Here is a 14,395-nt window from a genome sequence, read left to right as displayed (position 1 = left end):
CTTTAATAAGTATACTTGCTATAAATTTAAAATATTTCTAAAGACAGAAATCTTTTAGTATTAAAATAATATACTTGGCATGAAACGAAACCATGAAGTATGTCATGTTGAGCATAAACAGAACACTGTAGAAGCTGCTTCATTTAGGTAAACAAGGGCTTACAAGAATCTGTTATTTGATAAAATTTTTATTGATAGGAAAAATAGTTGAATAAAATAGCGAAGTAGTAAGAAAAACTTTTATGTTTAAATAATAGCAAAAAATTTAAATATAGTTATGCAACTCTTCAAAAAAGTATAGCAAGCTTTAATAAGGGAAGAATAAGAACATTTATTTATTAATCATCTAAATGTGCCCAGCTTTTATTATGCACATTTTATTTTCTACATACAACAACAATAATAAAAATGATTGGAAGGACAGTTACCCCACTTCCTGTTTCCTGGTCATTCCAAGATGCGAGAGTGAAGTGACGAAGAGATGGGATCCGCTGTTCTCTGTCCAGAATGTCCCTCCCCTGGACCCTCACATGACTGGCTCCTTCCCATCCTCCCCTTGGTAGCTTTTCTCACATGCAGATCTTTTCTGACTACCTAAATTCCACTCCCAATCCCATCCCCATCCTAACTACAAACTCTCTCAATGTTGTCTAATGTAACATTCTCCATTTTCTTTACATGAAGGACTTAACAGTGACTTATAAAGGATTCCTGTTTGGTTTTATGTTCCCAACACTACAGCCTAACCCCTCAATTGGTACAGTCAGTGTCTAACTGCCCAGCACATAGCTGGTATTCAATAACAGGAATTTATTTACGATCAAAACATTTAAAATGTCGAGAGCACCTCAAGTACCAAAGCACTCGGTACCTATAGGAGATCTCCGATAACAGTCTACAGAAACCTAACATACCCCCAAACTAGAAATCCACATGCCCATTCTAATTTCCCCATTCTTAACACTACTGTCATTTTATTGTCCTTCAGGTTTTAAAAAAGTGCCCCAGCATTTAGTGAGTCACTAATTGCCACTGTGATCATTTTTGTCTTACATTTCTATAGCACCCTTTACAGTTTACAATGTGTGTTCACAGCCGTTACCACATCTCTTCCCTACACATACCTGAGAAGTGGGTACCAGTACCATTTTTACGAAGGAGGTCACTGACACTCAACCAGGGTAGACAAGTTTTTCCAAGATCCCACAGCTAGTGACAGACCAGGATGCTACCATGTCTTTTGACTTCAAACACAGTGCTGTATCACTGCAGCAGCTGCCTATATCTAACAGATCAGGCCCTTCTTATCTCTTTCCATAGCTGTCACCTTACAACAGGTCATCATTACTTTACATTTACGTTACTTCAAGTACGGCTGCCATAAAGGTACTCAACGCACACTAGTTTAACTATCCAAAATGGTTTGTACTTATTAAAACATCACTAAACCAAACTGTTGTTATTATAACGCCACATACTTATTATTCCCCATTCTTTAGCTTCTCTTGAAATGTTCCTTGCAGATCTATTTGACAATCCCAATGTAACAATACTTTCAAGTCTCAGGCACTATCTTTTTCAGGTCTAAGTGGTAAAAAATTACATTTCAACCTGTTTTTCTCTGAACCTCACTAGGAGTTTTACATATTCATATGTACCAAAGAAACATACATTTGCTTGGGAGACTGGGACTGACAGATACACCTTATTATATATAAAATAGATCAATAATAAGGACCTACTGTATAGCACAGGGAACTCTACTGAATACTCTGTAATGGCCTATATGGGGAAGGAATCTAAAAAAGAGTGGATATATGTATATGTACAACTGATTCACTTTGCTGTATACCCGAAACTAACACAACATTGTAAATCAACTATACTCCAACAAAAATTTTTTAAAAAAAGAAAAGAAAAAAGAAACATACATTTGGCCATAGGTTGACCTGGAATAATGCTTCAGTTTTTAGATAAATTTAACTTCAGAACCCAAACTGATTCCTTATGACTTCTAAGCCTTGGTTTTTGCTCTATACTACACTGGTTTCATTAGGTGAATCTTGCAAATTAACAAAAGTGCACTATGTGGTAGGTATTATATTTAGCACACAATTATTTAATTAATTACAGGTTAAAAATATAAGGAAAAAATTTTGATGGGCAAATGCAAAGGTGAGAAAGTAAAGTCAAAGCATCCCCCCTTTTATGTTTTAACATCACTCAGTGCTTATATTTTAAAATAAAAAATAATAATAATAATAGAAGACAGTACCTCAGAATCCCAAGGTGATTCTATATCTTCCTCTTCTCCTAATCCTAATGCTGACATCATATCTGTAAAACGCAGCCACAGATACATTAATGAGAACATTTACTACTATGAATTTTAAATACATATATAAGTCTATCTCCATCCACAAATATTTCAATAAAATAAAGTAGCAGAAAAGAATTTCGGAGAGTTGAGGCATTTTCAGGAAGAAAAAGTTGGTAGTAGTTGGGATACTTCTGAAGAAACAGAGCAGAAGAAACAGAGCAAAAGAAACATACTTAAAAAGAAATGGATATTGGGACTTCCCTGGTGGTGCAGTGGTTAAGAATCCGCCTTGCAATGCAGGCAACACGGGTTCGAGCCCTGGTCCAGGAAGATCCCACATGCCGCGGAGCAACTAAGCCCGTGTTCCACAACTACTGAGCCTGTGTGCCACAACTACTGAAGCCCATGAACCTAGAGCCCATGCTCCACAACAAGAGAAGCCACCACAATGAGAAGCCTGTGCACCGCAACGAAGAGTAACCCCCGCCCGGGCAATAAAGACCCAATGCAGCCAAAAATAAATTAATTAATTAATGAAAAAAAAAAAAAGAAATGGATAGTATATTTGGATCTACACACTTTAGATGTTTTTATACTAGCCTTTAAGCACAGAAAAAAATTCATAAATATTCACTAACTTACCACTCCTATTATTTTTGTGTGCTCCATCAAAAGAAGTCAAATTGTTATGATCTGTTTGCTCTTGCGGAGCACTTTCAATATCAGTATCATTTTCTTTTTCTCCAATTTCTGGATTTGTTGCTCCTTCCTATAAAAACAAAACAAAATAAAACAAACACCTAATTCCAGAAAACATCATATTCATTCATTTGGTCATTCAATCAATCAGTAAGACAACAAACATTTACTGGATCTATCAGATCATAGGCACTATCCTGGGAGAAGCTGGAAATATAAATAGAAGACCGATTCTGCTCTGTATTCTAGGAGGAGTAGAGCTGCATGAAAACAAATAAGAACAGAAAAGTATCATTCAAAAGCTCTACAATTGATGTGAACAGAGTACAGGAAGGGCACAAAGGAAAGAGGAGTCAGCTGTATCTGGGTAGCTCAGGAAATGCTGCAAAGACAGGTCTGTGTCTTAAAAGACAGACACAGTGTAGAGCGGGGATGTGAAGGGGATTCTAGAAAGGGCAGCCTGAGCAAAAGGACGAGGCGTGAAACAACATAACAAGTCACGTGGAAAACTAGAACACATTTACTGGGAATGGTATGGAGAGACAAAACTGGAGGATCAGAACCAAACCAAAAAAAGCAAGTGTCCTCCTAGAACATGAACTTTCTCCTTCATGCGATGGGGATCCACTACATAAGTAGAGGCGTTACATCTTCACAAATATATTTTAGAAAGGTCACTCTGGCAGCAACGTAAAGATGAACATCAGGGGAGCAAAACTAGAAAAGAGCATTTCAAAATTATAAGTGAGAAAGTAATAAGAAATGAAAAATGGTATGCAGGTAGAAAATACTGAACTTGATGAGCAACAGGATGTGGTGATTTCAGGGAGGGATGGGGTCCAGGATTTTTCCTGCTTCGGTATTTCAGTGATGTTATCTACTAGGATGGTGAAGAGAGATGACAGAGTAGCTTACAAAGAGTCAGGAAAGAGGAAAGCATCAGGGACAATGTCTTCAGTTTGGGGCATAACAAATTTGAGGCACCCAGGGGACTTAGAAGAAAGATTTGGATAAATACATTTGGATTAGTAACTTATAAACTTATTCAGGAAAAGCATATGATGCAAAGATAAATATCTGTAAAATATACTAACCTGGTATAATTAAATGATGCAAACCTATGCAGAATTCTGAACTTTTGAAAATATAAACAAGACTGGGGAAGAAAACTATGAGATTCAATTTTTCAATTATATATTGCAACATTTGTTTCAAGGATATAAAATATACTCTTTCATGGATATGTGCAAATATTCATTTCTGGGATATTATAGCAATAAGCATTTTTAAGTTTAATGAAAAGATTTAATTGTAAAACACCAATTCAAGAGACTACAAGAAGACTCCTTTTCAAAAATTAATCTTAAAAGACAAGTTTTAAATTGTAGAAGAGAATGTTTATGTGATTATGGAATTATGAGGCAATTTTAAGTACTACTATGATGTAAGAAAGAAATATAAAACCCTATTTTAAAATTCACATGGTTTTCTTATTCACCTGTGAACAGCACGCTAATAACTCTTCTTATCTACGCCTTATAGAATGGCAGTTAAAGATTGGGGAAATGATTTAGTATTAAAAAAAATTAGTAAAACTATGATTATCCAAGTTGGAGATTTAAAAGTTCTCAGATACATCTATGATTAACAAACAGGACCCAATATTCACATGAGGGAAGAACAAAGGGACTAAAAAATCAAGTAACCAGGATTCCTGAGTTTTAGATATGAAAGAATTTACATGTTAGTTTAACTTGTATAACAAAATATTTACATGCTAGTTTAACTATAAATACCGAAGTTAATAAAGTTTCTCAAGAATAACATGAAATGTACCTATTGCTGGAGATACTTTAAAAAGTAAAAAATTATCTTCCAGAGATAATTTTGTACACTCTGCTGGTAATTTTTCCTTCCTTATTATTTTATAATAACAAGTAGTTTATATTAGAAAAAAATCATAAATTGTGATTTCATTCATTTGATGTGTGTATATGTGCCCATTATGTGCAGATATTACTAGGAAAAGATAAATCAGAATCTCTCCAGAAAAAAAGATTTCTATATTTTTTTCTTTAAGACTGTTGCAGTTTAAAATTTTCTCATTTAATGACTTGAAATTAAGAACCTCACTTACATAATTAGAAATTATAATCTTAGTGAAAGACTAGATAAAATACTTATTTATTTCCTCTCTGTTTATTCTCAAAAAGATCTAAAACACCTACCAAGATGATACCAAACAGTAAGATAAATTAGTTAAGTAAGTTAAGTATATACCAAACAGTAAGTAAGAAACCACAAGAAACAGAAGGGCCACAAATTCTTAATTCATAATAAATCTGATAAGGCCTAAAATAGAGCTCATCTTGCATTATCTATGAACAAAGGTTTTGCTAGATTAAATATAAGACATCACTTTATTAACTTAAAAGTGAGAATTTTTTAAAAAGGCAAAAACTTCAAATTAAAACTAACTTCCACATGGAACTATATTCAATATCTTGTAATAAACTATAATGGAAAAGAATTGAAAAAAAAGAATATAGATATATACATTTATATGTATAATCAAGTCATTTTGCTGTATACCTGAAACTAACACAATATTGTAAATCAATTACACTTCAATTAAAAAACAACAACAACCACCAAAAAAAGGTAAGGATCAAATTTTCTTTCAGATCTTCATAAAAATCAACTATATGTCATTCAAAAGAGTACGAGCATTTTTTCCCACGACCTGACTTTCTCTTGTTAATTTGAATTTGAAATAATTTCTATCATATTTTATAATATAGACTTCCTACTCTCACTTAACCCCACTATTTCTGTAGTGTTTGTATAATAATCTCTCTCATCTTGACCCTCATTCAATCTTTACATTCATCTTGTCCTTCTTAAATGAATTCTTCCCCTTCATCCCCCTCCCCATCTTCATATTCATCTAGCTGTTCTTTCTAGTTGCTTTCTAATTCTTTCCTTTCATAATGGCATACCTCAGAATGGTTTACTGCCACTAACGTTCATAAATCTCAATCCTGCACATATATTGCTCTTGTTATTACACTGTTTTCTATCGTGATCTTGAGGAATTCCATTTCTGTAAGGGATCCTTTTCATCACTGCAAGAATCAGGGGGTTGGTATGTGAAAAAGCACAGAAAAAAAAAAGTTAAAAACAAAACAGAACAACTTACCTTTGTAAGACCAAGGCCTGCTAAAGACTTGAGAGGTTTTGGGAGAGGTTCAGGTGATGGGAAAGCAGGATGAGAGACGCCCTGGAGTCTGATTGATGGTTTGGGAAAGGTTTCGACCACATCTTCATTTTCACTATCAAAACTATTGTCCTCAAAGAAGGTTCTCTTCTCTGGTCTCACGATGCCACATTTTGCTTCTACTATAGTGAAAACAAGGTGGAGTACATGAGAACATCTGTAATTTCAAATCAGTGAATAACACAAGAAGGACAGTCTTCAAATAACTTACTGTTTTTCTTGGATTGCTGAGAAGCACTCATTAGCTTTGTTAAGCTTGGTTTCGGGACATTCTAGAGAAGAAAACAAGAGCTTTAAGAATAAGAATTATTGGGAATTCCCTGGTGATCCAGTGGTTAAAACTCCATGCTTCCACTGCAGTGGGCATGGGTTCAACCCCTGGTTGGGGAACTAAGATCCTGCACCGCTTGCGGGATCTTAATTCCCCAACCAGGGATTGAACCTCGGTCCTTGGCGGTGAGAGCGTGGAGTCCTAACCACTGGACAACCAGGGAATTCCCTGAATATACGCTTAATGGAATGCTTCAGAAAACACAGCGAAATCCCTTCATAATATGGATTTTGAGAAACAGATTTTTAATTTCTAAATTTCCATAATTTCGACTGTTATTTTAGTCTTAATGCACAACCAAAGACAGAAACAGAGAAAAAAAAAGCTCTCTCCTAACAACTCTATGATACCAAAATAAAAATTGTCCAAGGAAAAAGAACTAGATGATATATGCTATATAGTTTTGGAACTGAAAGGCCCCAGGAAAATTCTGTGATTATTACAATAAGTAACTGTACCCACTAAAGATTTCATTTAAGCATGAGTATTATATAAGTCACGTCCGTATGGTTGAAAAGTCACAGTAAGAATCCTTATCCTTGACCAAATTTCGTATTTCCTCCCTTGTGGGAAAGCGCTTCCCAATACACTTTTCCTGTCACTATCTACTTCCCAGCTCATTTTCTCTTCAGCCCCGACCTTCAGTATTTAGCAAAGTAAAAACAAAATTCAACTAGTCATATTTTTATAAAATGGTTTGCTCTGACCAACTTTCTATTACAAACATAAAACAATGAGAGGTAGACCACTGCTAAATTTTAAAAGTTAATACTACACAAAACTAAATTCAAAGCAGGAAAACTAATTTCACAAGAGAGAACTTTTACCTTGGTATCAAAATCTAAGTCTTCATCGTCTGATGTAGGCCATGAATCATCAACACCAGGTTTGTTGGAAAGCCTTCAGAGCAAAAATATATAACAAAAATGAGTGACTTCATTTCTTTAAACAAAAACAAAACAAATCAAGTGAAATGTTGGTTATCTATATATTAAATGATGTTTCTTGACATCATTAAAATGTGGCCTCTGTTTTAGAAAAGCTTTTAGTTACCTATTTCTGCTTCCATCTCTCCCAACCTAGAGGGGGAGAACCAGGCATACGATGAAGGTCAAGCTAGCTCTTAAAAACCCTCATAGGCACTCAGATCCCCAAGCAGAGACAGTGCTGTAGAAACAGAGTCCTGGCAGCTGTGCCTCTCTTTCCCTATGTACTGTCTAAGTATCTTCCTTCCTATAGGCTCCCCTCCCAAATCACCCCTGTGCCTCACCCCTGAGGCCTGCTCAATGGCAGCCTCCAACCTTTAAGATTTCAGCCTGTGAAGGCAATGGTTCCTGAATCAAGGATGGGCTCGGGACTTCCCTGGTGGCACAGTAGTTAAGAATCTGCCTGCCAATGCAGGGGACACGGGTTCGAGCCCTGGTCTGGGAAGATCCCACATGCCCCAGAGCAACTAAGCCCGTGCGCCACACTACTGAGCCTGCGCTCCAGAGCCCATGAGCCACAACTACTGAGCCCACGTGCCACAACTACTGAAGCCCGAGCACTCCGCAACAGAGAAGCCATTGCAATGAGAAACCCGTGCACCGCAACGAAGAGTAGCCCCTGCTTGTCGCAATTAGAGAAAGCCTGTGCGCAGCAACGAAGACCCAATGCAGCCAAAAATAAATAAATAAATAAATAAACAGATTTATTTATTTAAAAAAAAGAAAAGAAAAGAAAAAAGACTCTAGGAAAAAAGAAAAAACTTCAGAGAACCAGGCAAGGGTACTACCCTGAAGGGAAAACCAAAACCAGACTGGGAAGGCAGTAAGTAGAGAAATCAACTAGACAGATGCTCTGTGTAGATGTTGAATTTAATTAACATAACGTGGTCTATAGGTAGATATTCTTCTCTTATAGAAAACTAATTCAACGTAAGGAGAGTAGACATCATTATATCTAAGAAGACCTGCCTAATGAGGTCTTGCTTGTATAAAACCCTATGGTTCTGAGGACTCAGCTACCTGAGATCTGCCATAACACCTTAATGGTAAATACAAGGTACTAGTTACCACTGCAATTGTCAAAAATATCAGGACAAAGGCTTGGACTAACCAGGCTTCTTAGGAAAACTCTAAATCAGAGTTAATACATAACTAAATTTGACTTTCTGAGTTGATCTGATTTGGGTCTGTATCTTGACCCCAGTGCTACACGGGTACTTATCAATCTCTGCTGAGGGACATGAGAGTGGATCTGGAGCTGACCATCACATCATAGGTCAGCAACTTGTTAACTATGGAATCATGGGTCAATTAACCAACCCCTCCAAACCACAGCTGTCTAATTAATTAAAGCAAGCTATAATAGCACAGCTACTTTGCAAAGTGGTTGTGATGACTCTATGATGTAACAAATTTAAGCACATAATACAGTGTCTAACCCAGAGCAGAACACTCAACAAACGTTAGTTTCTTTTCTCCATGTTCCCTTAGTTAAACATACAAGTTTTAAAAATCCATAAAATCCTACCTGCTTAAAGACTCTTCTTCAGAACTCTCATCCACTATTAAAGGAAAAAGTAAAATAAATTTTAAATCAACAATAGAAAAATACAGGATATTAAAAGTGTAAGATTGATGCTTTGTTAAAAAGTATTCCTCTGCAGGCTTCCCTGGTGGCGCAGTGGTTGAGAATCCGCCTGCCAATGCAGGAGACACGGGTTCGAGCCCTGGTCCAGGAAGATCCCACATGCCGCGAAGCAACTAAGCTCGTGCGCCACAACTACTGAGCCTGTGCTCTAGAGCCCGCAAGCCACAACTACTGAGCCCACGTGCTGCAACTACTGAAGCCTGCACGCCTAGAGACTGTGCTCCACAACAGAAGCCACCGCAATGAGAAGCCCACGCAACGCAACAAAGAGTAGCCCCCGCTCCCGCAACTCCCCCACGTGCAGCAACGAAGACTCAACGCAGCCAAAAATAAAATTAATTAATTAATTAATTTAAAAAAAAAAAAGTATTCCTTTGGAACCACACCTGGAGAGTATACTAGAGTGAATGCTGATTATACCACTGCTAGGCAATTATGCATGAGAGCCATTTCCCCTCCTTTACATTTATCAAATGCAAAAAAAAAAAAAAAAAAGAATGGTACTTATCAAAATTTGATACCTAAGAGTGAAGTGCTGTTTACAATGACCGTAATCCTAACCAAACTGTGAGACTGACAGAAAATGATATCATTAGTAGAACCAGTACCATAAACTGACAATAGCAAACTTAAATAGCATGATATTTCTGGACTTCCATCACTCAGAGCAGTGCGTAGAGAATACATGTATTTTGCCATCACATAACACAACTTCTCCGGCTCTTCAGTTCAGGGTGAAAACGCCCTCTCACAAGGAAGCCTGGTCTATGGGCACTGTACTTTAGAGCATGGTAAAACACAGAAAACATACTCTTTCTGGCCCTATTTCCAATTGCAAGATAAGCATGAAAGACTTTGTACTTCCAGTTTTATAAAGGATAATCTCCTGAAAGGGAGGTGGGGGAGGGCAAATGGGGTCAACTGGATGGTGAGGATGGAGAAGTTGAATTTTTTTAAAGTTTTAAATATATATACATTTTAAAAGTATAATCTCTTGAGACTGTCTCCTTCCATTGCTCGAGAGTCTATCTGGACCCACCACATAGAGCAGCATGGTCCAAACAGTTAGTGCTGTGTAGTAGTGAGGGATGTCATTTTTCTCAATCCTTCTCATTAAGTGGCAAATGATTATAGAAATCATGCTTTTTCAGCTTGTAAGGCATATGTCATCGTATCTTAAGCTGATGAACAAAAAAAGGGAGGGAGGGAAGGAGGGAGGGAGAGACTCTGGTACTGCTGGACAACATTTCACATGTGCTGTCATAATCTGATGCTGGGGGAATGAAGCACATGCAGTAACTCCACGTGGAGAGGACACCTGCAAGCTTGCGCCTGGTTTCCTGCAGACTTCGCACTGTGCGCCTTTTTCCCTTTGCTGATTTTGCTTGGTATTCTTTCACTGTAATAAATCACAAGCATGAGTACAACCACATGCTGAGTCCTGGGAGTTCTATGGAAGAGCCGAACCTGGTGTGGTTTGGGGAACCTCTCAAACAGTTGCATTGTTTACATGAAATCTGTATTATTTGGGTTGCTGTGTTATATGTGATTACAGTCAGGTTATTTCACAGAATAACCTTCCTCAAATCTGTTTTTCTTGATATCTGCCTTGGAGATTCCTGTATTTCTATATCCATTTGAATAAAGGCATAAAAGGGATAGATGAAACAGTGATGTCAGAAACTAATTGAAACAAGCAACAATCCAATTTCAACCAGAAAAAAAACAAAGAATTCTGACGATTGATAATATGTTCTAAAGTATGAAAGTTCCTATAAAGAAAATGAAAAGATCAGTTAATTTTCTCCAACTAAGCAGGGTTTAATTCCTCACAGTTGACTGCCAGGTTTTTTGTTTTGTTTTTGTTTTTGTGACCACACCGAGCGGCATGCAGGATCTTAGTTCCCCAGGGATCAAACCCATGCCCCCTGCAGTGGAAGCAAGGAGTCTTAACCACTAGACCACCAGGGAAGTCCCACTCCCAGGTTTTGACAACTCTGGGAAAACGTGGGCAAGCGTACTCACCAGGCCAGACCGTTTTCGCTGACCCTGCATGGGCACCTGCCGCTGTTATGAAAAATTTAGGTAGGACCTTGGTAGATGTGATGATTTTTCCATATTTGGACATCAGAAGTACCATTCATGTAAAAAGTAGATGTTATGACTCTTAAATTGTCCTTATGAAAAGGTTACCACCAAAGAACTTTTAAGAGTTAAATCCAACTTTCTTTTCAGTAATTTTACGTGATATAATTGATACTCCCTCCTTGAAATTTTCATTTAAAAAAATTTTTGCAACATCACCACCATTCTCTCCTACTTTTCTTTTTTTTGTTTTTCCTTTTTTTTTTTTTTCAAATATACTGACATCTTTTTTTTTTTAAATTTTATTTATTTATTTATTTATGGCTGTGTTGGATCTTCGTTTCTGTGCGAGGGCCTTCTCTAGTTGCGGCAAGTGGGGGCCACTCTTCATCGCCGTGCGCGGGCCTCTCACTATCGCGGCCTCTCTTGTTGCGGAGCACAGGCTCCAGATGCGCAGGCTCAGTAATTGTGGCTCACGGGCCTAGTCGCTCCGCGGCATGTGGGATCCTCCCAGACCAGGACTCGAACCCGTGTCCCCTGCATCGGCAGGCAGACTCTCAACCACTGCGCCACCAGGGAAGCCCCTGTTTTTCCTTTTTAATTTTTTATTTTGAATGAGAGTTTTATTTAGCACACTCAGATGAACAAATATAGGAACTGATCTACCACGCGCCACAACTAGAGAGAAGCCCGCACGCTGCAACAAGGGGCCTGCACGCCACAACTAAGACCTGACGCAGCCTAAATAAATAAATAAATAAATATTAAAAAAAAAAAAAAAAAAAAAGAAACTGATCTATGTGGAATAACGCTACTTCCCTCCATCTCAAGACCCTCAGTCCTCAGTTAAGGGCTTTGTAATTCCATTGACATCTTTTCGTCATTGGCTGGTATTCAAATTCCTTGAGGAGGATCCCTGCAGTATGTGACTCAGATTGTCCCCAGGAGACCTTCCCTTTGTCCCGCTGTGGAGCTCAGGGCCTGCCCTACTTTTCTCCAGCCCCTCCTCAAGTGTTCTTTACCAACCATCCCCACAGCACACTTTATGCACCAGCAAAACTGAACTGCTCATAAATCCTGCCAAGTTCACTCGTACATCTTAGCCTGTGCACTGCTGCTCTTTCTGCAAAACGTGATCTTGATAGATGTTCCTCCTGCCAAATGCTGTCCTTCTGCCTCTTTACCTGGCAAACTTCTCCTCACTCTGCACAATTACCTTAAAGTCCACTCACTTTTTAAAAACTCTAATTCCTCACCATGGACTTAAAATACCTGGCACATATGAAACACCAATTAAAAAAAATACATAAAGACAATTTATAAACTCCTAGTGGGCTCTGGGACATAGTAAGCACAGAATAAAGTATACTAAATAATAAAAATGATCATTATAATAACAAGCTCCTGGAGGGCAAGGACTGTGTTTTTTAAATGTTTGCATCCTGTGACATCAGAATAGTGCATAGTACCTAAAAGATACTTGATAGTTATTTGTTAAGTGGACAAATTAACAAATAAATAAGAATGTTTTCTTTGAAAATTCCATTTAAAAAAATACACAAATTAACCAGGGACAACTCTATTATGAGCACCTTGAAGACCAAAGCTCTATTTCATCTCTGTATCTCTTCTAACATGTAAAACCAACCTACAGAAGTTCTTTGATGGACAGAGGTCTACTATGTTAGAGGTGTCCTCATACAGATTGCACAACGCGCTAGGTGCCACATCTAGGGAACACAATAGCGTTTTTCTTAATGTGAAGTATTTTTGTGCTTTTATTAGAATTTGCTGAGTCTCCAGTTGGGCTATTTGAATATTATGATAATCCTTTAACTAATGGCAACAGAGCACCTCGTTCTAGCAAAATTATAGTGTCATGACAATTATCCAACACACAGAAGAAAACACGTGGTTCTAATGAAGTCAGCCTATCTCACTCTGTTTGGACTTGTGAGGAATGAAGTTGGTAAGAGCGAGACCTCGCTGGTACAATAATATGGAAAATAACCAGTGCTTCTCAACCAGGCATTGCTTTTCTGACTTCTGTACTATCGGTAGGTATCTTTCAAAAATAATCTCTTCTTGGTACGCTGCACACTGGCTCAGCTTTGCAGTTCTTCTTTTTTGCCATTTGTTTAAAGTACCAGGAAGGTACTGTTGAGTTCCCAGGCTTAAAGATGGTAACTTTTTTAGTGAGGCTAATCACTATACAATAACTAATATTCATGTGATTATAGAGGAAACATACAACATACTAACTTAAAAATCTTTTTTCTTATTTACACAAAGATATAATACGGGATTTTAGGGGCCATAATTAAATATGTGGATTTCTTTTCAGACAATACTGTCTCTGATTTTAAATTACCTACAATTAACTTAAACAATTCTGAATACTATACTATTAAGAAATTAATTTAAAAAATAAAAATATACATGCAATTTACACACTGGTTTTTTTCATTATTAAAACTTCCTCACTCTTACTTTATCTATGGTAGGGTCACCAAGAGTAATTCACTATCAGACATCTTACCTGGGTTGCTATTTTGAGAAGGAGTTTTAGGTCTCTTTTCTTCTTTATATTCAGAAATCAGTTGGCGATTGCTATGTATTAAAAATGTGATAAATAACATTACTATTTTAATACTAATATGAAAAACAATTACCAAATATATTAAATTCTTAGGTCACTTCAGACAATGTCAGAGCTATTATCAAAACTTCAATTGTGGGACTTCCCTGGTGGCACAGTGGTTAAGAATCCACCTGCCATCGCAGGGGACACGGGTTCGAGCCCTGGTCCAGGAAGATCCCACATGCCGCGGAGCAACTAAGCCCGTGCACCACAACTACTGAGCCGGAGCTCTAGAGCCCGCGAGCCACTACTGAGCCCACGCGCCACAACTACTAAAGCCCACACACCTAGAGCCCGAACTCCACAACAAGAGAAGCCACCACGATGAGAAGCCCACGCACTGCAACGAAGTGTAGCCCCCGCTCACCGCAACCAGAGGAAGCCCGCGCGCAGCAACAAAGACCCAAT

The 14,395-nt window shown here is 37.7% G+C and overlaps 1 protein-coding gene across 4 annotated transcripts in view; it reads right to left on the bottom strand.

The window, feature by feature from the left end:
• Positions 1-14,395, bottom strand: part of ANKRD26 (ankyrin repeat domain containing 26) — a 98,600-nt gene that overhangs the window by 67,127 nt on the left and 17,078 nt on the right. For all 4 annotated transcript variants that reach the window (XM_059912028.1, XM_059912038.1, XM_059912047.1 and 1 more), the window contains exons 5-11: positions 13,886-13,956; positions 9,142-9,175; positions 7,455-7,527; positions 6,508-6,568; positions 6,219-6,418; positions 2,963-3,089; positions 2,276-2,337 (exon numbers count right to left, since the gene is read on the bottom strand). In XM_059912028.1, the coding sequence (XP_059768011.1) occupies positions 2,276-2,337; positions 2,963-3,089; positions 6,219-6,418; positions 6,508-6,568; positions 7,455-7,527; positions 9,142-9,175; positions 13,886-13,956 (628 nt within the window). The remainder of the gene's footprint in view (positions 1-2,275; positions 2,338-2,962; positions 3,090-6,218; positions 6,419-6,507; positions 6,569-7,454; positions 7,528-9,141; positions 9,176-13,885; positions 13,957-14,395) is intronic.

This window comes from Balaenoptera ricei, chromosome 2 (assembly GCF_028023285.1).
Source record: "Balaenoptera ricei isolate mBalRic1 chromosome 2, mBalRic1.hap2, whole genome shotgun sequence".
Lineage (NCBI taxonomy): Eukaryota > Metazoa > Chordata > Mammalia > Artiodactyla > Balaenopteridae > Balaenoptera > Balaenoptera ricei.
This window is presented reverse-complemented; position numbering and strand designations above follow the sequence as displayed.